This window comes from Pygoscelis adeliae, unplaced genomic scaffold (genome assembly GCF_000699105.1).
Source record: "Pygoscelis adeliae isolate BGI_AS28 unplaced genomic scaffold, ASM69910v1 Scaffold92, whole genome shotgun sequence".
In the NCBI taxonomy this organism is placed as follows: Eukaryota; Metazoa; Chordata; class Aves; order Sphenisciformes; family Spheniscidae; genus Pygoscelis; species Pygoscelis adeliae.
Genome location: NW_008824306.1, coordinates 256,390 through 279,559, shown reverse-complemented (window position 1 = coordinate 279,559; position 23,170 = coordinate 256,390). Strand labels below are relative to the sequence as shown.

General features: G+C 36.6%; 1 protein-coding gene across 3 annotated transcripts in view; it reads left to right on the top strand.

Annotated features, from left to right (window-relative positions):
* KDM6A (lysine (K)-specific demethylase 6A) overlaps positions 1-23,170 on the top strand; it is a 122,475-nt gene that overhangs the window by 95,592 nt on the left and 3,713 nt on the right. For 2 of the 3 annotated variants that reach the window (XM_009318884.1, XM_009318883.1), the window contains 11 exons: positions 3,450-3,579; positions 5,114-5,219; positions 6,003-6,208; positions 8,656-8,720; positions 8,822-8,896; positions 10,824-10,963; positions 11,980-12,094; positions 14,239-14,426; positions 15,709-15,850; positions 21,086-21,212; positions 22,126-22,296. In XM_009318884.1, coding sequence (XP_009317159.1) covers positions 3,450-3,579; positions 5,114-5,219; positions 6,003-6,208; positions 8,656-8,720; positions 8,822-8,896; positions 10,824-10,963; positions 11,980-12,094; positions 14,239-14,426; positions 15,709-15,850; positions 21,086-21,212; positions 22,126-22,296 — 1,465 coding nt within the window. Of the gene's footprint in view, positions 1-3,449; positions 3,580-5,113; positions 5,220-6,002; positions 6,209-8,655; positions 8,721-8,821; positions 8,897-10,823; positions 10,964-11,979; positions 12,095-14,238; positions 14,427-15,708; positions 15,851-21,085; positions 21,213-22,125; positions 22,297-22,558; positions 22,638-23,170 lie in introns of all 3 variants that reach the window. The other variant, XM_009318885.1, reaches the window with a different exon arrangement.

Below are 23,170 nucleotides of genomic sequence, written 5' to 3'. Positions count from 1 at the left end.
CTGGGAAGTGAATGCTGTATAATGAAGAGGACAGGTGACTGTTGCAAAGCAAACTGGGTCACACCTCTGCTTCTGGTTAACTGTGTGTTTTGGTATAGCCAGAGGGGAAGATGTTCTCAAAGACTGAAGGCTATAAACTGTTTTTAGAAGGTGTGGGAATGTATCCTAGAAAGCAGTAAAATGGGGGGGGGGGGGGAAGGGTGTTTTAATGAATCTGGTGATTTGATTATTCAAGAGATCCTTTAATTACATGAAATCCAGGCACCTATTTCATACATAGTGGTTGGTGTCACTCATGAGCATGGCAGTTTGAGTTTGGTCCTCAGGGTAAAGAAGTTCCATGAGCTGTTGTTGCTTTTACCCATCGAGCAAATTGCAGTGGACTGAGAGCTGCAGCTTTGACTCAGGACAATGCTGCACATCAGCGTGCACCTCTGTCCTTTCTGAGGCTGGCAGCTGCTCCTGCCTTCTCTTCCCACTCTGCGGGAGTGAAGGGTATTATCCTGCCTGCACAGTCTATGAAAAGCCAATTTCCTCTGGTAAGTCAATTTAAATGAATGAAGCCTGTCCTTCTCTTCATTCCTCCATCATGGTGTTGTAAGTGACTGTTTGAGCATCCAGTTTCTTTTCGGGGCCTAAATCAGGTTTGTTTTTTCTCAAGCATTGCATCTGTTGCCTCTTTCAGCTGGTATGAAATCCTCTCACAGAAAATACGCTCTTGAAACAGAGATGTGTGAGATTTTCCTCACGATTGCTGTGGTGAAAAAGGGTCTTTCACTTTCCTTGCACAGGCCATAGTTCTGTATTTCCAGAGGTGGAGAGGCTGGCAATGGATAATCACACCGCCTCATTTCAGGTGCTGGTAGCAGATCTTTGTAGTACTTCTGTGGTGTTTTTTATAATTTCTGTTGCTCTGTTTTCCACACTATCAATTACAGCATTATTCTTTAATAGCTCTTTTGTGTTGTTATTAATAATAAGTTATTCTGATTCATGGACGAAAAAAGGATGATAGAGTGAAACTGGTCTGTTAAAGACAACTTTAAATGTTCTGCCCATCTGTTTGCTATGCCACTTGAATTTACAAGTGTTTTCCTATCTCAGCTTTACTTTCTTTGGCCCCTTTCCTCTCTTGAAACTTCCGCACAGGGTTTTAGTAGCTTAATAGGAAACTGTGGCATACATTTGGTAGTATCAGCTTCAAGTGCTGGGTTTATGAGGTATCTCTGTTCATCTGATCTTTTCCTCTGTACTGTCTGCTTTCTTCTGTATCTGCTTTGCCTTTTCAGACCTGTAGTTTCTCTAAGCGTACAGAAGTTTCTCCTTTCTGTATTGTCCCCCTTCCCTGAAGACCCCGTGTACCCTGGCTTTACTGAGTTTTCACTGTGGTGATTATTTTGTGACTTAAGTCACAAGATAATTATCTTGTCACGTTAGTTCTAAGCAATGTCCCTTTTTCTTCGGGTTCAGTCTTTCTCATCGTCCTTGCCTCAGAAATTGCCTGAGAACTGTTTATCAATTTAAACTGAATTTTGTCATAGTTCTCTTTGATTTTTAATACTATGCATTTGCTTTTCTGGGTTTTATTTTTCAGTTTGATACTGCAAAGATTATAGTTACTTCTAATACCTGATATTCAGATTATAGTTTCACTTTGTATAGATGGTCTGTGTCTCAGATTCATGCAACTGTGGTCGATAAATTTCTTGGGGTGATGGTGATTTTATATTGCCATGTTTTTTTCTATGTTTTTGGGGGGGTGGGCAATAGGGTCTTTGCAAGAACTACATCAGACATTAAGCATTAGTCAGTGAGGTTTTTGCCAAGTTGGATGATGCCTAATCAAAGCTTCCACATTGCTCTTTCAGTTTCTTTGAAGTTGCGGTCTATTCTGGCATTAGACTTACCTACTACAAGGAATAAACTGTGTTTGGTATTTTGACAGGCATGCTTTGGAGACAGTTGTTAAATATGTCTCGGTCTGTATTGCTCTGATCTTCTGTCAGAGGAGAGCAATGTATGAGTTAGAAAGCTGGCGTAAGTTCTGAACTGAATGACTGACTTGTTTGTCATGATGAGCACCAGTTTCTCAGGATGCTCATCTTTGCTGCAGCCTGGGGTAGGTGAGAAGTTTGCTCATTTTCTTTAAAGTGTTTGTCATAACAGTCACTCTGATCTGATCTCAAGCCCCAAGTCCATCTTACTCATGGTTTGTGGTAGCTTGATGTGAAGCAGTGCTCTCACATGCCAGCATCCAGCTCTATGATGTTTCTCAGTGCCAGTATCACAGTTTCTGTGGTTTAGAGACAAGCTCTACTGCTAGGAGTTTCATCTAATACAAGTCAGATGTGTTTTCTGCTGAAGACTGTTTTTACCAGAACAATTTTTTTGTAACTGTTGAGTTTTATGAAGATAGCTGACTAAATTATGCATTAGAAATATCCCTTTTTGTGGAGTGTTGCGAGGTGGTAACAACAGCCAGTGAATCAAGTGAGGTTGGAAGAAGGATTTGAATAGTGCTTAGTTTGAAGAATTTTGAAGCAGCTGAGTCATTTTTAACAAACAAAAATGGGGATGGTTTTGTTAATAAATACTTTCCTGGTGATAGTGACTGGAAATTGAATATAGACTAAGCTCAGAATGCAGATTTTTCGGGTCATTCATTACAGGAAAAGTTAACACACATACGGTGGGTTATCCACATCTGGAAATCTCTAGAGAAAGGCTGTACATACGACAAGGGAGGTTCTCACTCAAGTACACAAGATGGTTGGACTCAATGATCTTAGAGATCTTTTCCAACCCTAATGATTCTGTGATTCTGAGTACACGTACGGGTGTTGACACAGCAACTCACTCAGAGTAGGTCCTTTCCTCTGTTGTTGAAACAAATGGATTATGCAGCAGTGGCTCCTTCTGGCTTCAAAACGTGTAAATCGGAGAGGGGTAGGTGGTTGTTCAATTCAGTGTTGTTAGTGTACTTGTAATTGTTTTTTGTGACTCAGCATTTTTTTGGCTGAGGCATTGTAATTTTCTGACTTTGTGCTCTGCCACAGTGCTATGCACAGCATTACCGGACTGCGTTATCTCAGCTGCTATGAATTGATCATCCACCAACCAGTGCCGACCTAATAAGGTGGTTCTCTATTTCTAGTTGAAACCCGCTTTCTCTGTTAAATTTTGTCAAATGAGTCATACTTGCTTGTATTTAAAATGGTTGTATTTTTAACTAATAGTGGTGATGTTGCAGATTCGGCAGGCAAAGTGGGAATTATTTTGAATATTATCAAATTATACACTGAGAATTCTTGATTAAAATATATGAGCTTTATTTGCATCTTGAATTATGGTTTCTCCTTATACATCATCATTTTGCAGAAGAGATCACACTAATATTTATTAATTTTATTTGTCAAGTATTGACAGAGGCAGCTCTTCTTTCCTTTTAGGAATCTGGGTAAAAATGGCTTATCTAACAGTAGTATTCTATTGGATAAATGCCCACCTCCACGACCACCGCCTCCACCGTACCCTCCCTTGCCAAAGGACAAGCTGAATCCACCTACACCTAGTATTTATGTAAGTAAATCTAATGGCAGAAGTACATTGCTGACTGTCTTTTGTAATTATTTGGATGTCTGAATTACGTAATGTAATTATTTTAAAGATGCACTATTCACAGCTGAATTCTAATTACAGTGCTCTCCCAACTAGTGTATAAGCGGGGAAAATGCTAACCTTAAAGAAAATTTTGAGCCTTAGTTTGACTCTTAAAGTACTTGTAAATTAAGAATTTCAGTAACCAAGAGGAAAAACAGCTGCAGAATTTTTTTGTTTTTAATATTCAAAATATTGTCAGAATAAGCAAAACAGTTCATTAGATACGATGTAGATACAATATTTCAAATATTTATGTACATTTTTTGCAAGTGACAGTTTAGGTATAAACGAGAAAGTAATTAAATTAAACTCTCCTAACAATCTGCTTGAAAATACAGTAAAGAAAAAATTAATAAAACTTGAGGTGATGTTAAGAACAAATTGTCATTAGGAAAAGGCAGGTTTTAATTGCATAGTGTTTTCATATGCAACCATTAAAACTTCTGTTCTGAAAATAAAGTTTCATAATAGAAGTTATCAGAAGAATTTGAGTTAACTTCCTTAGTAACAGAAGAAGAAATTATAGGATGTCCCCTTCCTTGATAACAGAAGAATAAATTATAGTATGTCCATACAGCTGGTGTGAAAACCTCAAGTTAGCTTTGCTCAGCCCAACTTGGGGACCAAAAGCAGTCGGCACTTTGGTGTGATACTACACAAGCAGTCTGCCCGAGAGCTAGATTAAGTTGGAAGCATTACTGCTTCCAACTCCAAGCGTTGCATCTGAATTAATCTACCTTGTTAAAAGTCCGTCACAGCTTTGTTGAGTCTGTACAAAGCTGGGAAGTCACCATGTTGCAGCACACTGTGTAGATGTGCCAGCGTGGGTCCCAATATTTGGAAACTCTGTATTGTGTTTTGTTTATTGAAAGAGAGGTCTTCAACATTTTAAGAGATTCACAACAATTAAAAAAAAAAAAAGAAAGAAAAAAAAGATTGGGGACACTATACATAAAATTGAGGTCATAGGTGCACAAAAGCATAAGAAAATCAAATCAGCCTTTATGGTTAACATGAGATATACTGTGAGAGTAATCTTTTTAATTATACTGTTTCTTGTATACATTATCTGTAGAATTAGCTTTTTGACTTGTGTAAAGAAAGTTAGTATATTATCTTGCTCTTCAGAGAATTCTGTAGATTTAGAGAATGTACAAGGCTAATGTCAGATAAAGAAATAACCTGCAGGAAACCTGAGTTGCAAAAGCCAAAGCAACCTGGGAATAATTCAAGCCAAGAAATAAATTGCAGTAACAAATTAATTTCAGGAGTGAAGCTAGCTTTTAACATGGAAAGGGTTGTATGATGTAGCTGTTCATTCCCTACAGTGCAGGGAAATGGAGAACGTTCCTGTCTCCTTTCTGTTGTTTCTCTTTTTTTATTATTCTTTCTTATTTTACAAATAAGGAATCTAAGTTCATCTGACATCTAATATTCCATTATAATTTTACAGTTGGAAAACAAACGAGATGCTTTCTTTCCACCTTTACATCAATTTTGTACAAATCCAAACAACCCTGTTACTGTAATACGTGGCCTTGCTGGAGCGCTTAAATTAGGTAAGTTTACTTTCATTGTTTTTTTTTTTTTACTTTGGAAAAAAATGTATGTGTGTTTTAGAAAGAAGTCTCTCAGTTCTTAAAAGTGGCTATTTTATTTCTGTAATACTGCTTTACTTGTGTATTCCAGGTAATTAGGGTAATGTGTCATTTCTCAGTTTGCTACTGTTTCTAATCTTGATCATCTCAAAAAAAAAAAAAACCCCAAAAACCCCCAAAAAACCCCCCAACAAAATCCAGCAGATTTTGTTGAGCACAGAGAGGAGCTGAGCTGTGGATATAGAAGCTTACAGATAGACTTTTTTCCGATGAAAACTATGGCTACATGTCTTTGTGCTTAGATTTAATGATCTATAATCTGACTGTGTACCATATTTTGAACTCTGTAGATAGAAAAATTATCATTGCTGGTAGGAAATGTGTTATGTGATGGAAGCGCATTCATAAAACTATAGTTTGAAAAATACTTTATTGGTAATAGATTTAAACATTGTTTGCAGATTTGTTTACACAAGTCATGTAAAATGTTTCTTGGAATATAGTCCATACAGTAGCTGCCAAGTTTTTTCTAAGCTTCTACTGTTGTGTGCAGAAAAGCTTTTTGAGTGTTAATCTTGAGCGTTAATTTTTAACCTACAGGTGGGCTGTGTTATGAAGGTTAAGGGGGGAAAAACATGCTTTCATTTAAACCTTCAGATAACTTCAAAGTATTAATGTCTTCTTTTCTTGAAACTTTTTATTATATTTTAACTGTCATTTATGAATTTTATTCCTATCTATTAGATCTAGGACTCTTCTCTACTAAGACATTGGTAGAAGCAAATAATGAACACATAGTAGAAGTGAGGACACAACTACTGCAGCCAGCAGATGAAAACTGGGACCCCACTGGAACAAAGAAAATCTGGCGTTGTGAAAGCAGTAGATCTCATACAACAATTGCTAAATATGCACAGTACCAGGCCTCCTCATTCCAGGAGTCTTTAAGGGTAAGTCCATTGTTATTATTTACGATAACAATTTACAAACTGTAAACTAACTCTGGAACCAATTAGTAACTCCTAATCAGGAGTTTATTTAGGAAAAGGAGACATTTCGATTAGTGTGAAGAGCACAGGTAAATTTACAAAATCTCTTTTGAATAGAGGGTCAAATCATATATAGGGTATTCCTCCCAAATGCTTAATGTAAAACTTAATTTTCTTAATGTAAAACTGACTATTACATACTTTAAAAGCTTGATAGCTTAAGCATTCATATAATAATATCAAAATTCATATTAAAATATTTAGAACTTAAGATTTTTTTTTAACTTGTATTGCTTCTAATTTCACATACTCTTTGAAATTAAATTTCTTTGTTCTTCATAGTATCCTGAATTAATTCGGATGTAGCTTATTAGAAGTTTACACTCATACTTGTCTTTCAGCACAACAGTTTATAATATTAAAATAACTTCTTTTTTCCCCAGAAAAGTGATGCTTTCCTATTTGTTATTGTTTGGTTCCAAACATAAGAATTTCTGTTTAGTTTAGTAGTTGTTAGATGTATCTGACAGGGTGAAATGTCTGAAATGTTATTTTATTGGTATTACTTTTTAGTATTTTCGCTGAAGTAGTGAGCATATTGTTGGAATTAGCTATGGGCACTCCTTGGAGGCTTATGTTATCTGCTGTTATAAAAAGATCAGGGTAAGGTGGAACTAAGACAAAAAGATATTCTTGACCAGTTGTTAATTAGAAAATAGGGAAAATGCCAAAGTGGGTAATTGACTATTGCAGTATTCACTGCCATTACACAGAAACAGCAATGGTTTCATTAAGAAAGGAAAGAGAAATTCTAAATTTAAACTTTGTGCATTAGAGGAAAGGTCTAGAAATGAAGAAATGAATCGGTAGTTGAAGAAAAGAGAAGGGAAGGTAGTCACAAGGTTTTGAGTGAGACTGATACAAGATGAGGAGAAGAAACAGGAGTACCATTGGGAAGTGGGGAGCATTGAAGTCATCAAGAGCTTGGGATGTAAAAGGGTGTTTTTTTTTTTCTCTGCAGTGGTAATAAATTTATGTAGGATATCAACTGAAGCTTTCCGGTGCCCCTTGAATACTTGCACCAGCATTGTATTCTTGTACATCATTCCAGAGGGGCTGGAGAACACTATATACATATAATGGTCCAGTGAAGTACATGTTCAATAATGTACATAACTGATCACATACCAGCTTGTCAGTTTTTTTTCCTCAGCTCTGGTTTTGCACCAAGAAGTGAACTGCAGGGTTTTCTGATGTTTTTTTTTTTCTGTTACAAATTGATGGTAAAAATGTAATATGTAAAATAATTTTCTGAGTGATGATTGTCATTTTTGCCTTGGAAATGAAAAAGACATTGTTTTAAGTGTACAAGCGTCCTTTACCTAACACTGCTTTGACCTGTCCTTAGGTGACTTTTCACAGTGTTCACATGAAAGCCTTGTTTCTTCTTTCTACAGACACAATCCTCTTGGCTTGCCCTAAGTGATATCTTTTTTTTTTTTTTAATTCCTCTAACAACTATTACATTGCTTTTCTAACATGTCTTGGAGTATTTGATAAATCCATCATCACTAGGTTCCTTTTTGTTTCTTTTTGTCCTTCATTCAAAGGATGAATAAGACTTTCTCAGGTACATCGGGCACTTTGAGATTTAACAACAGTCCCATTCAAAGCTAGAGATCTTTGGATAGCCTCCAGGCAGTTCTTTCCTCCTTTTTGTCCTGTTCTTTTACCTTCTATGTCCATATACTTGCCAAAAAAGAATTCTTTAGAATAGGGTTTTGAGCCCACTCTGCTAAAAAGATCAAATTACATCATTTAATATTGGTTAGATTTTTTCCACTAGTCATGGTCCTAGCTACTGGAGTGCTAAAATAGCATATGGCTATGAAAAATTCAAAAGATTTTATATAATGGATTTTATAAAATTAATTTTATAAATATTAGTCATCCTAATTTTGTGTCAGGAGACCTGCTTGACTTTGAAGCAAGGTAAATGTTCTAGTCTAAAAAAGTTAACGGTATTCCTTAAGTTAGTTAACTGGATTCCAGTTCACCTGCATAATGAAGCAAACCAACATACTCATTTGCAACTGTAATGTAGGCTAGCAGAAGTGTTTACAGTGTAGACATTTTCTGTTGTCCTCGCCTGAGCTTCACTGAATTTGTAGTCATGAAGGATTTTTTGCAATGGCTTTTGACTAATAACTACTTTTTTTTATTTTCTTAACAGTAATATTCACATAAAATCTTAGATACAGATATTTTAAAGATTGTACCAGCATCTTGAAACAAATGTACTTATGCCTGTGAACATGTTATCACTTTATACCTATATATTTTAGATATATTCTTACTTTTATGTTTGTTTATATATATTAAAACATTTCCACAATTGCATTTTATAGGAGGAAAATGAGAAGAAGAGTCACCACAAGGACCACTCGGATAATGAATCCACATCTTCTGATAAGTAAGTGTGGTATAACTGTGATAATTCTGTGGTTGGTTTTATGTGTTTTTTTACATCATTCCCATCTTCACATCAACCTATTACGTTTTTTGTATTTGCAGCTCTGGGAGGAGGAGAAGAGGACCTTTTAAAACAATCAAGTTTGGGACCAACATTGACCTGTCAGATGACAAAAAGTAAGTTGATTACAGTTTCTCCTGCTCACAGTGGTATTCTACAGTATGATACTCCTTCTGGAAAACCAATGCGTTCTTCTCGGACATCAGTCAGTCTGTTGATAAACCTAATTCCAGCTGCACACCCCATTTCCACAATTAAATTGTTACCTTTGGTCTTCTAACAGTTGTTAAGAGTCCTTCTCACCCTAAAATCTCCTTTCAAGCTTTTCTTTCCAGGATCTTAATTTTTCCAGAAATGAACTTAAAACATCCATCAGAAACTGTTCTTTCTAGTCCTCCTTCAGTACATTCCCTTTGTTTCATTCTGAGGCTTTAAATTGTTTGCTTACAACTAATTACTTCTGACAACACCGAGTTCTCAGTCTTTGCACAGAAATTGTAAGATTAAAGGATTTTTCTTTTTTGTTTGTCTGGATTTTTGTTACTTCTTTTTTGTTTCCTTTTGTTCCTACTGTCATCCTTTCTGTTTCCACTTTTTTATAGCTCTTGCTTCTCTATCCAGGAATAGGGTTCAAAATAGGTAGTAAAGATCAGACCAATGCTTACCTGTGAATAAGCCATGAAACCTTTGCCAGAACCTGAAAAAAAAAAAAAAGAAATAAATTGTGTGTTCTTTAGACTACGTATCTTTCTCCGAGCAGATGGAACGTAGCTCAGAAAAACATCAGAAAGTATTAGAAATACTCTGAAAGCATATTTTTTTGTCCAGTAATAATTTTTTATTTGGTTCAATCTCTAGTTAGTATATATTTCCATAAAAGATCCAGCATGTCTAGGCTGTCAGTCCTGCCAGCTGCAGTACAAAAATTCTGATCTACTTCAACCCTTAGAGCAGAAGAAAAGATTATGGTGTTTGAAACGGGGGAATAAGGCCCGCTTAAGATGCTGAGGTCTTTTGTGATATAGTCACTGAAAGATCAATGTGTATACATACATATGTGATTAGAGATTGTTACAAAATTTTTGTAACAATTGTGATTAGAGATACAATTGTAACAATTTTTGTAACGTGATTAGAGATTGTTACAAAATACTGATGCTATTTTTTTCTAAAGAAAATTCCATCTGTAGATGCAAAATTGTTGCTAATAAATTAGCACTCAGAGCAAACCATTGGGAGAGAGACTTTAAATTAACCTAAGCATAACTAAGCTGAGGCTCGTAGGGAATTGCATTTTGACACTTGAAATAGTTCTTGTAGGATCCCAGGTAAATGCCTGATCTTCTGATCCGCAGTCTCGGCTTTTGCTACAAAACTGTCTTTCCCCTCAACTAGCCTGTCAAATTTGTGACTATATTTGGAAATATTTTAAAATTAAGAGAGTAACACGGATACCTGGGTGATATTACAGAGCTCCACACTTAAGTTCTAGGATTTTTGTGTTTGAAGATCTGTGTTTTTCTTAATGCAAGTGTTTAGTTCCATAGCACATGCATGTAGTTAACTTCATTCTTGGTCACAGCAATTTGTGCACAGGCTAGGGTATGTTTAGACAGTCTTCTTGACATATGTTGTACTGTTGTATCATTTGGCTCTTGAAAGCATGGTTAACAGTTTCTGACTCGCTTAGAGTGTGAGGAGAGCACAGCTCTGTTTTAACTTGGAAAAGATGTACACCGAGGTGTAAATTTCAAGCAGAATTTTCTGGCAGTATGGCAGCAGACTGGCTAACTGCAAGAGTGAGTCCGGTCACCCTGGCTTTTAGCTCACCCTTAAATGAAATTGTCATTTAAATTTCTGTAACTGTCAAGTAAAGGTATTGCATTGTCTCAACTTCCCTCTTCAGAGATGATAAGTTATATAGAAGTAGGTTGTCTCCTCTTTTACCTCCTATGCTAACAACTTTTTGAAAATGTTTATATTTCTCAAATTCTTCTAAGAATTTGGGGTTTCACAGTTTGTCAATTTGCTGTTTTGCTGCAGGTGGAAGTTGCAACTCCATGAACTGACAAAACTTCCTGCTTTTGTACGTGTGGTATATCTTCTAAGCCATGTTGGTCATACCATCCTGGGCATGAACACAGTGCAGTTGTACATGAAGGTTCCAGGAAGCAGAACACCAGGTGAGTATAATCTCTTTGCATGAAAAAAAAATCAGGTTCTATTGCTGTGGTATTGATTTAACTGCACTGCAGATATTCCATATCTTACAGCATGCCTAAACGTGATAAAACTGTATATATTCAGCATTTTTTTAATTTCTTGTTTAACTGAACTCTGCGTGTATGAAGTACTAAATTACTTTATAGTGGAAATTTCTGGATATCTGCAGTGCTAGATAATTACTATACTAACCTCTTGCATGCAGTACTGGATTCTTTAAGGGGAGAAAGAGGATGGGTTTACGTACTTGGACAGTATTTGTATTTTACATGCTTTGAAAGTTTTTATAGGCTTCCAAAGTAGGTCTTGTGCAATCATAGAAATCAGTATACTTTTACTTTTTGCTATCTTGTCGTCTGAGGATAGGACTCAACCCTCCATAATGAATAGTGCTGTGTTAGGGCACTGGACTGAGACTTGAGGGATCTGGACTAAATTTCAGGGTCTCTTTTTTCTGAAGTACAACTTTAAATAGTTCCGTTAGGGATTATGGCTCAGTTTTCCAGCTGTCAAAAGAAGATAAAATACTGGCATTTCTACATTGATTTTGAAAGCTCTTTGGGACTGATTTTCTTACTACTTGTCTATTCAGTGCCTGAAGTCATGAAGTTCTGCTCCTGACTGGGACTGTCAAGAGCTATCATAAAACACAGAATCTAAGCTTTAGCATCTTGAAGCATTTATTTCTACAAAAAGGGAACTGCTGAAGTATTGGTCAGATTCACAAGATTGGTAGTTTCAGCTTTTCATTTTCCACAAACTAACAAAAGCAGAATTCTCTTGCCACTGGTAGCTTAATTGCATTTCTTAACACTGTGAAGCACCAAAATAGTATGTATAAGTGTCACAGAAAAATATGTACAAATACTTAAACTATGATGTAGGGTTTTTTAGTAATTATAACTTTGCATTTTCATAGTGTTATTTTGGTAGATCAACCTTACATAAAGGGTGTTTATTTTTCTCTAAATTTCAGGTCATCAAGAAAATAACAACTTTTGTTCAGTAAATATAAATATTGGTCCAGGTGACTGTGAATGGTTTGTTGTCCCTGAAAGCTATTGGGGTGTCATGAATGACTTCTGTGAAAAGTAAGCTGGGCATGCTGTTCTTCTCTATTTTTATCAAGTTCTCTGTGCCTTTCTCAGACCTAAGGGGGGAAATTACTGAGGGTGTTGTAAGGGGACATTTTACAGGTTTTCCATGTAGTCAGAAAAGTCTTTTAAAATAAGTCAAAATGCAAAATCTAAATTTATACAAAATACAACATTTGTACAATGTACAGAAACTTGGATTGCCTGTGATAGCTTTGCTCTCAAAAATTAACATTAGGTCCATTATTTGCTTTTTTCAAACACGGGAATGAAGGAAATACAAGAAGTGAGAGATTGATAGTAGCAAATGCTCATCCAAGTTCAAGATTCAAATTTATACTACATTAAGGGAGATCAGTAGTTTAGTATAAGCACAGGCTGTCTGCTACCAATGTGTATTACGTGGCATCAATCCAGTTTTTGTAGTGGTAACATTTTCACATCAGAAAATCCATCATGGTCCTTGCTGTTTATCTAGGCACTCTATCATGCATATTAAAGCTGACCTCTACTATGACCAAATGGTGATGCATTTGTAATGGCTTCTAGGGCTATTGCAGTGGAGTGATGGAACAAAGTTGGGGGTGAAGGAGTTGAGGTTTTGTTTCGGGTTTTTTAGGAGTGATGGAATAAAGTGTTTTCCTGGTGATGTATGCTGTTAATCTTTATTATGATTAATGTACACATGTTGTACACAAGCAAGTACAGAGTCATTGGTATTTTGGCATGGTATGACATTCTTGCTGCATCTAGAGGGAGACCTTAGTTTACTCGGACCCCAGGAGGTGTCATGGCATGCTTTGCATACACTTACAAGTTTGTAGCTTGCTGGAAAAGTTAAAGTGCACTGACCGTTGGGGAAATACTCAGCCAGCTCTAAGATTGGGGTTTCTATGTTGTGCCTTTTGTTTGTTTTTAAAGCATCCACCTAACACAACACACACATATGCACATGCACACCCCCGCTCCGTGCCCCCCCCCCCCCCCCCCCAAACCCCCCCCCCCCCCGCGCCCCCCCCCCCCCCCAAAAAAAAAGGGGGGGAGCAATTGTGTCCTTTAATCATGCTAGTATTCAAGTGGTAGCCTCTGAAGCTGATCTTACGGGATAATTTTTTTTTCTTATCTTGCCCAGTTAAAACTGGACTAAGCTCTTGACTTTCTTCAGAACTTTTCCAGAGCTCTGCAAATTCATCTCCGTGTCTCTGTACTCTGTATTTTTTCTGCCTGTCTACTGACAACTGTTCTTATTTCATCCACCTTTACAAAATTAGCCATCTCAAAATTGTAATTCCACTGATGCAATTGCAATGTCTCTGACAACATGCCTTTTACGCCCATGACACTGTCCTCCTGAGGGTGACAGAGAAACTAAGATCTTGGTAACCTCATAAAATATCTAGAGTGCCTGACAGAGGCACAGAATTGTCTTTGAAAACTGTGAATTGCGAATGATCTCCCATGATGCAGTATAAAAACAGTATAAAATTGGAATAAGGATGGGAGAGAAGTATGTATTTTGCATAACCATAGTGGAAGAATTCGTGCTTAGGAAATTCATATGGAGATGTGTTTTCATGCTTCTCAGGAGGGTTGACATTTCTTGGCTGAACGTAGCATAGACCTGTGGATCACAGCTGAGATGGTGTCAACAGGTTGCTTGTTGTGTGGACAAGCTTTGTGTGCATACGCTGACAGTGCGAGTACATGGGTGGCGTTGTTCAAAACAGAAAACATTCTTAAGAGCTGGTACGCTCAGTATATAAAATCAGTCACTGGTTAAAAAAAAGCAGCATTTGGCACCAGTGTCACACTAGATCTGACCAAGGATTTCTCTGCCTCAGCATTAATAAAATACTGGGAAATTGAAAGGAAAATAGAACAAAACTGGAAGCCATAAACTGACTTCACATGGGCAGACAGATGGCTAAGTGTTTTAATGTATTGCAGGATGTGAAATGTGGAATTAGGATCAGGAATTTTATAGATGAAACTTTCTGTTTGACTAGTCCTCCTGAGTCACTGATTAGATGCAGAAAGCATTTATCGTGGGGATCAGTTTTTACAGGAAATTTCATTGACATATCAACCACTAATATGTCTGCTGATAAATGCTGAAGACTTCATTTTTCCTATTGTTTCAGGAATAATATGAATTTCCTAATGGGATCTTGGTGGCCAAACTTGGAAGATTTGTATGAAGCCAATGTCCCAGTTTATAGGTTTATTCAAAGACCAGGGGATTTGGTGTGGATAAATGCTGGCACTGTTCATTGGGTTCAGGCTATTGGTTGGTGCAACAACATTGCGTGGAATGTTGGCCCTCTTACAGGTATGGTTGAATAGTACTTGTGCTGAACTACGTAATTAGGTAATAATATACTACATATGCCACAGAACTTCCCATGTCTTACTAATTTACCATGCTTTACTAGGTTAAAAAAAACGAACGTACTGTATTTTAAAACATTGTGTTGAAGCTTTAAATAATTCCATTGGTAAGAGGGAGGGGAAAGCAGCAAGAATGCCGTCTTTGCACTTGTCCATTTAATGGACTTGTAAAAATTACAATTGTGTAGCAAACACCAGCAGAATAAAATGTTTAGATGAATTCATACACTCTGTCTTGTAGGCCACTTCTTAACTTTTTCTCCCAACATTTTTTCTACCCAGCAGACTGCGCTATAGCTTGTGTATGAGTTGAGGACTTGTCCCATCTAACTTTTTTCAGAACAACTGCTACTTAAATGCTCTTCAGTGAAAGCATCAGGAAATGCCAACAGTTGTAAAATCTTGTTCGTAAAGGAATACTAGGTTTTTCAGACCTACTATTCTAGAAGTTTTTAGTTTTGAACCATGGTCTTGGAAGGTTTTTAGAAGTGAGAGTAGAAGGAAATTTCACAGCTAAAATGAGATTCTGTCAAGCATTTGAACGGAATGTACTTCCAAAAAACTCCTGTTTTCTTAAATAGTTTAAGGTGTGTCTTTATTTCATTATGATGCAATAAACAGTATATCTCCAGGATTGTATGATTGACTGATACAGAGGTCACGTGTTCAGTCGCAGTAAATTTTGTAAAACATTTTTAAAAAAAGGGCGGGGTGAGTAGGCTGCTTAATGAAAAAGTCTGACTCATTGCAACAAATCTCTCAATGTGCAGTCTTCCTTTTCAAGACAAATTATATACCACAGCATTGTAAAATTATTATAAAGAGTGAATAGAGTGAGATGCAGACATTTTAGATTCGGGGGGGGGTGGGGGTGGTTTGGGGTTTTTTTGTTGTTTTTTTTAATCTGAAATACTTGAAAATTTATTAAGGAACACTTTTTGAAATATTGCTCTCTCTTCACCATAGAAATCGAATGCTTGTCAGCAACTTGTTTTCACAGATAGTTGTTGCTGCTGTGATATTGCACGTTCTTTTAGCATCATAAATACTTTAAAAGAAATTTTATAAAATTCAAGTGTATTTGCAATGAATGTGTCGTTGCGAATGAAGTTTAATCTAGCCCTAAAGGGTATAAATTTTGATTATAATCAAATTATTTTGGCTCCAGTTGATACTTATTTCTTAACTTGACTAATTGCTTCTGTACTTTTGCTTTTGTATAGCCTGTCAATATAAATTGGCAGTGGAACGGTACGAGTGGAATAAACTGCAGAGCGTAAAGTCCATAGTACCCATGGTTCATCTTTCATGGAATATGGCTCGAAATATCAAGGTCTCAGATCCAAAGCTTTTTGAAATGATAAAGTAAGTTTTACTTATTTGAACATTTACTGTACCCATTTCCTCTTCAAGCATAAAGCAATAGTTGATTTGTAAGTAATCCTTTGTAAGATTTTTCCGTTCCTGAGAATCAAGCCAAAATTATTTCATATTCTGTTTTTCAAAGAATCCATTTCAGATATCATTAGTTTTATTATGTTGTATTTGATGTTATTGTGGCTTAGCTTTAGAATGATCTAATTAACTTCTTTGTTAAATGCACCATAGACTTAATACAGCAGTTTACAGAAACAGTTGACTGAGATGACAAAAGCTGTTCAGAGTACATACCATAAGAAATAACAAAATTAGGTCATCGACCCAAATATTAGAATTAGAATGTTTAGTCATTTTTACAGCAAAGTTAAACTTAATTTTACATTTCTAGAACTTGTAGTTAGTGCTCACACACTGTCTTTTGGAGATCCAGTATAAATGTTTTAAATAAATGCAAGTAGGAATTTGAAAGCCTCCTTCCCTTTGCTCTTTCTTCTGAATAATGAAGTAATTGATGTGTAAAATGATGCTTGAGTTTAGTGACATTTCTCATACACGTATTCCAAAATGCAGGAATATTCCAGGCTCGGAGCATCTTTAGTAATTTTCTTTAAAGAGTTCATCTTCAAGCAAATATAGATCATACTGCAGCACCATTATACCTAGGTTGAGGAATGAACGGACATTTCAGCATATATCGTAGGTTTGTCCTAAAGAAAGTGGGGGGAATTCCAATGCAAATGACTCATCATGAGAATACTCTGGTAGCAGCACTCTCTGTTTTCCTTAAGCCTACCAAAGGAGCTTCTAGCTTGAGCACTTCTTAGTCTTTTCAACATACTGGATCCACAAGCATTGAATCCTTTTATCATTTCCCAATTTAAATGGACCTTTAAAAAATGGGTGGGTTAACTTGCAAAAAAAGGGCAAAGAAAAAGAATTTCTCCCCCCCCCGGTAGGATTTATTGATGACATCTGAGTGAGACACCTTTTTACAGTAGGAATTTAATTTAGGCTTGAACATGTTTCAGAATGGTGGAATTGGTGAAATGGTAACTTTGTAAGGACCAAGAATGTTGGAAGTTGAAGACAGGAAGGGAGGTTTGTAGTTACTGTGAAGCTAGATTTTGGAATAGCATTTATGTGTGAATACTTTCTTAAAATCTAGAAACTAATATGTAGGGCAAAGAAAATCTTTGCTGAAGGCTTGGCAGTCTTGCCCCTTTAATTAAGCTATCAGTGCTCATAGTCAGAATGCCAGCTGTCATAAAAGGGAGAGGAGAAACTGAATACTTAGAAACGAGAAACGGGGAGAAACTTCCCTCTTGGGAGGGAAGAAGCCAAAAAGTCCATATATTTAAAAAAAAAAAAAAAAAACACAAAAAAACAAAAAACAAACAAAAACAAACAAACAAAAAAAACCCAAAAAAACCCCCACAACAACCCAAACTTATTTCACAATTACCTTTATATATCTTCCCAAGCCCAGCAGGCATCTATTGTAAAGCTTGAAACAGTTCTGGAACGTTTTTGGAAAATATGATTTCGGTATTTTGGCACCTGTATTTTGCATTTGCACAAGTTCGGGGGTTTTTTGCCATGGTTTGGGCTTAAAAGGAGAAAAACATGACTGAGTATAGCATCCTTCTCCAAGAGAATCTCTTAAAATATTGTGAAGAAACACAGAGGATGAAATGGTTGTTCCCTATTGTCTTGCTGGCTGACAGCAGCTGAGCTTTTTCTAGTGAGACACCTAAATTTTAGGTGTACATTACAAATAAAGAAAGATGCTGAGGAGCAGATACAGACTTCGGTCTTGCATGAGTTCTGCTTTTTCCAGTCTACTGAAACCACTTCCAGTTTACTGGGATTAAGCCCTCATCCACGTTAGTTGTCAGCCAGATCCCAAGTTCCATGCTATGTGTGCAGGGGGGGAGAAGATCCAATGATGAGCTCTGGTTTGTAGCGTCTAGTAGCAGTAACCTGAGATAACTCTTCATTGTGGTCATTTCTATAGTTACGGTATAGCTGTTACTAGAAATGGGTGTCCCCAGAATAAACAGGTCTAGTATCTGACCTTGGCTTTGTAAGCATACTGGAAATGCAGAAACCTTCGTGAATGTCCTTAAGATAGGAAAGCAGTTGCATAATTTTCCTATGGACTGCTTGTCTGCAGGAAAATGGCACTGGTTGGCAAGTAGCTATTGTCCACTGCTTCTGGATTTTATTATGTACAAAATATAGACATTTGTGTGTTTATACGTGTGTGTGTGTGTGCATGTGTATAAAAACACTTGAGAAATAGTGATTTCTGATACAGCTGGTTGAACTTCATCTTGAGTAGCTGACTTTTCATTTGTCATCAGGAAAAAAAAAGTATCACTGACACAGCTGTCATCTTTTTGCCAAAATGCAGGTCTGTATCTAAAATTGGATGTCGAAGATACCTGAAGTGTTTAGGTAGTTTGACTTCTGTCTCTGGGGCTTCTTAGGTATCAGAATAGTACAAAAGAATAGCTCTTGGAAAACAATAAAAAGTAGTTTGTAATTCCAGTTTGAAGATAAATACAAATATGTCTTACTGGGTTATGTGAGAGTAACTACTACATAGGCAATAAACTAAAACTTAAGCATACATATAAATACATATAAATATTGGGATTTATGGTGAAAAGAAATAGAATAGCAGTAGGGAAAAAAATAGTAGAAGGAAACTTTGCTTTTGGAAGAAATCTGAAGCCGCCCTGTATTTTTAGTTAATGTGCAACTCAATGCTGTCTTGCAAGATAAAAGACAGAGCAAAAACTGAAACTTTCTCATGAAATGTTTTTTAAAGATTTGATATTAACAGTAGAATCATGAGCAGGAACACAGGCAGACAGAATGATTTAAAACCTGACTGAGGGAGCACAACCCTCAAGAAAAGAAAAATTAACCACAATCCTCTTAGATGGAAGCTGCAAGGACTTTTACAAATGCATCTGAGGAAGAGAAGAATTTTAGAGGTAGTGGGAACATGGTAATAAAGGCTTAAAAAATTAATTCCAAAGTAACTGAAATAATAAGTTCTTCTACAAAAATAGTTTCAGAAACATAAAAGAACATGACATGGGAGAAATGATTTTGCACAAAATCATGAAGCCAGATAAAATACATTTCCGTATCAGTAGGGAAGATACATTACTGAAAGATACAAAGAGGTCAGTTTTGCGTTGCCATTGGGATGGTCTCCACACTTCCAGAAGTTTTACTGCATATCTAAATATTCAAACAGGTTTCTCACTGCTCTTCTAGAATAAATCAGGATGATGTCCATTCTAAAATCATCTTCTCTTAAATATTTGAATTTGACTGGACATGATTTACTCATACTCTTTATGCCATACCTGTAAAGAATTTGAGAGAGAGAGATGGTCCAGATTTTCTTTCAGCTGAATTCTTACTGTACAAGAATAAAAGCAGGCCTACAGTACTAAAAGCTGACATACATTGTGACACTGCTGGACACCTTTTTGGCTTTCTTTAGGCTTCCCATACTTTAGGAAATTGTGGTGCATTTTCAAAGTGATAGATAGTATGCTTTCTCCCATTCTTTGACAGCATGAAATAGTTAACGTTTCCATTTTCAAGTGCCATTACTAGGATCTGAATTCTATCCAAGGAGGAGGAATTCACCTTCTAGCTACTGTTTTCAGCTTTGGTTGCAAATTTGGCAAACATTGCAGCAGTGTTGTATGTGAGTTACATTTTGGGCAATTCTTGCTTCACAACTGTAACACTAGAAAACTCTTTGAAAATAACACTTTGAAAGCTCTTTGGAAGTCAAGAGTGGAGAACAATGGTGGCAAGTGTGCAGATGTGCTTCCAGTTGCTCTTTGCCATACCCAGAGATTTTTCCAGTTAACAGCAGAAGAGACGAGAAGAGAAGAATGGTAGCTTTTAATTTTATTTGAAATCAGGCTATATTGCATAAAAGAATGCTATACCAAAGTTACTGAACTTGTCAAAAGCATGTGTACGTTAGCCCAACACCCAAGTGAATTAATGCATGATCTATTGCATATGGTTGGCCTTAGCATCGTAAGTCCCATTAACATCAAACTTCAAAAGTGTTGAAGGAGTTACAGCTAAATGAGGTGTTTAATTTTCTTGAAATTCAGTGTATGAAAATACGATGTTGAACAGAAACACGCTTTCAGTTTTGCGTTATTCTTACAGTGAGGGTATTAACGAAGCCATAGACTTGTTTTTAGTGAAGATGAACAGTCTGAGTGTAACACATCAAGAGGAGAGTATCTCAAAGTAAGCCTAAGATTCTATTAACTACTTGGAAACACATGAAAGAAACATTTTTTTAAAAAATACAGAACGTATCTATTACATGTTTAAGGCTTTAAAATGGAAGAAGGATCAAGTTGAAAACATTTCGATAGAACTCTTGAGCACTTTGTTTTCTGTCCAATGTTTATTCTTCCTCTTACATTTTCTCAATCTTCCTTCTGCATCTAATGAGCATGTAACGTAACCACCCTGTGGAGGAGAAAATTAAAGGCTGCAAAGGCTGCAGCTCAAATAAATAGGATCGCTGAGAGCTAAAAATTATTGTAAATAAGATTGTAATTTAGAAATCTGGCGACCTATTTTGCCAGCTTTTTTTTTAGAGAACTTATGTAGCTCATACAATGCGAGAAAACAAGTTAGATTTTCTAGTACAGAAGAGGACTGTCAGAACTTGGTTTTCCAGACTTTGGATAACTGAAAGTTTAATAGTGTTGAGGAAGTAACAGGGTTTTTAGGATATTAATTAAAACAGTTCTTTGGATAGGCTATAGTCATTTACACATAATGTAAACAGATATTTTGAACTTGGCAGTTCAAACTAACTTACAGTTCAAAATAAAATACATGAATTGCTTTTGAAAACACATTGTTTCATTGTGCTTAAAAGAGCGTTCATGCGTTCCAGTAAAAAATGAAAGATACAGCCTGTTTGCAGGGCAAGGGGCAGTACTGAGATGGAACAAATCTCCACAGAGCTCCATAAGCATGTGGTCTAACTTCTGCATAAGTCATGGGTCCAGTGATTCTTATTAGACAGCTGTTTCTGAAATCCCATAGGAAGAGGAAACTCCAGGTACAGGGTCTTGGAAGAAATTTAAGCCTACTTGAATCTTGCTATAAAGTTGAATATTGAACTGAATATACACCTCATTTTGGTTGCAGGTACTGCCTGTTAAGAACTCTCAAACAGTGCCAGACACTGAGGGAAGCTCTAATTGCTGCAGGAAAAGAGATTGTCTGGCATGGGCGAGCAAAGGACGAGCCAGCTCATTACTGTAGCATTTGTGAGGTCAGTAAAAATGTGTTGGGCTTGTGTACTACTGTCATATTTATTTAAATTTTGTCCTGTCTTTTGTTGTTGTTGCTATTTTAATTTCGCTTTTAAGTTGCAGCATCTACTGTATGCTATAAGCACATATATGTGCTTATAGGCAGTACTGTCTTCAAAGAGCTTTTCTAGACATAGGCTGTATTTTGCTGCAGTCTCTTCCACAGCATTGTTATTCACGAAGTCGATTTTCAATTCTCAGTTGTTATAAAAAGTTGTTATCCCTTCCTGCATATAATTTGATCTGCTGAACTTCATTTTAGAGGTGTATCTGTCTTCGTTTCAGAAGTCAACAGCAGCCCCAAAAGAGAGAGAATTTAAGTACATTTTTTTCACAGGATATACCTTTTTGCTGAAATTTTTTATTCTACTTTCTGTTAATAGTTCCTTTAAAGTATTGGATAATTGTTTTCATGAAGCTTAAAAGAAAATAAAATTTTCCTACCCCCTGAAAATGAGTTTCTAGTTATCTTCTGACTGAGCCTCTTGGGCAGGATGAGCGTGTGAATGCGTAGTAAGGAAATAAATCATGAACTTCTTTTGCAGACAAATTTTGAAAAGGAAAATAGGTATAATTGTTATAAATCCCCACCTTACTGAATAACCCCTATTCAGAGTATGAATCCTGCTTTGTCAATATTGACCAAAAGCTTTCCCATTGCGCTGTTCATGCAGACATCCTAAGTGTAATATTAGTGGTTTTACAATATTTCACTTCTCTGCCTGAGCCTTAGGAGGATAGATTTTCCCTGAACAAATCTAATTATTCTCTTTGCATGCACAGGGTAAGGGTGTAAATCTTAAAGAAAATACAGTTTTCATGGTTTAACTTTTAAAAAATGTAACAGTTGACTTTCTGTTTCCTATCTAATAGGTGGAAGTCTTTGATCTGCTTTTTGTCACTAGTGAGAGCAATTCTCGAAAGACCTATGTTGTACATTGCCAAGACTGTGCACGAAAGATAAGCACGAACCTGGAAAATTTTGTGGTGCTAGAACAGTACAAAATGGAGGACTTGATGCAAGTCTATGATCAATTTACATTAGTAAGTCAAATTAATAAGTGGGTGCATAAATACCTTATTTGTAAAGCAGTTGTAGACTGTCTTGGTACTCCATTGTATGAGTACCGTGGACTTTCTGATTCAAATGGAGGTATGGGTTGTGTGTGATATTTACAGAACAAAACGCTGAAGAGTCAGAATTATGTGAAATAGTACAGTAACTTACTGCAGAACATAACCGCTGAGTTTTCAGGAAAAGTATGATGTTACAATTCATAAAGTTGTGGCTTTAAAAATCCAATAGAGATCACCTGAAGACCATAACTGGATCAGATGGAGATGGGAAGAATCAGGACAGTGAAGCTTGGAGAAACTAGCACCAGGTTCAAGAGCATCTCTAATACATTGGTTGTGGTATGAAGTCAGTATAGCAGCAGAGCATCCTACGCACTCAGACCCCTTCCTTCCCCTTCCCCACCCATCCCCTCCCAAATCAGCACTGTCCTTCTGCTTAGCAAGTGGATGCTCTCAAACAGTTCTGTCTTTTGGCTTGGGGCCTCCTTTGCATTTCAATTTAGAGCAAAAAGCCTCTTTGCCATTATAGCTTTGTGCTATATATGGCAGCCTCCTGCTTTGAACTGTGTCAGCACAACTGTCCTAACATTTCGCCCAGGTTTCATTGTTTCAGGCAAAGATGGCTTGTTTGTAATCACAGTGAAAGCAATGCTGGATTTATTTATAAGCCTTGCCTTTCTGTCAGAGGAGACAAACATTGGACAAAGTGTTATGAGAATTTCATGTTGAATTAAACACAACAGCCCAGAAACGGCGGTGCCTTTTGATTCATTTCCAGGTGCTGCAGAAAACGTGTGTTTAGACAATTATTTCATGTAATGCTAGCATGATAGGTTGTGAC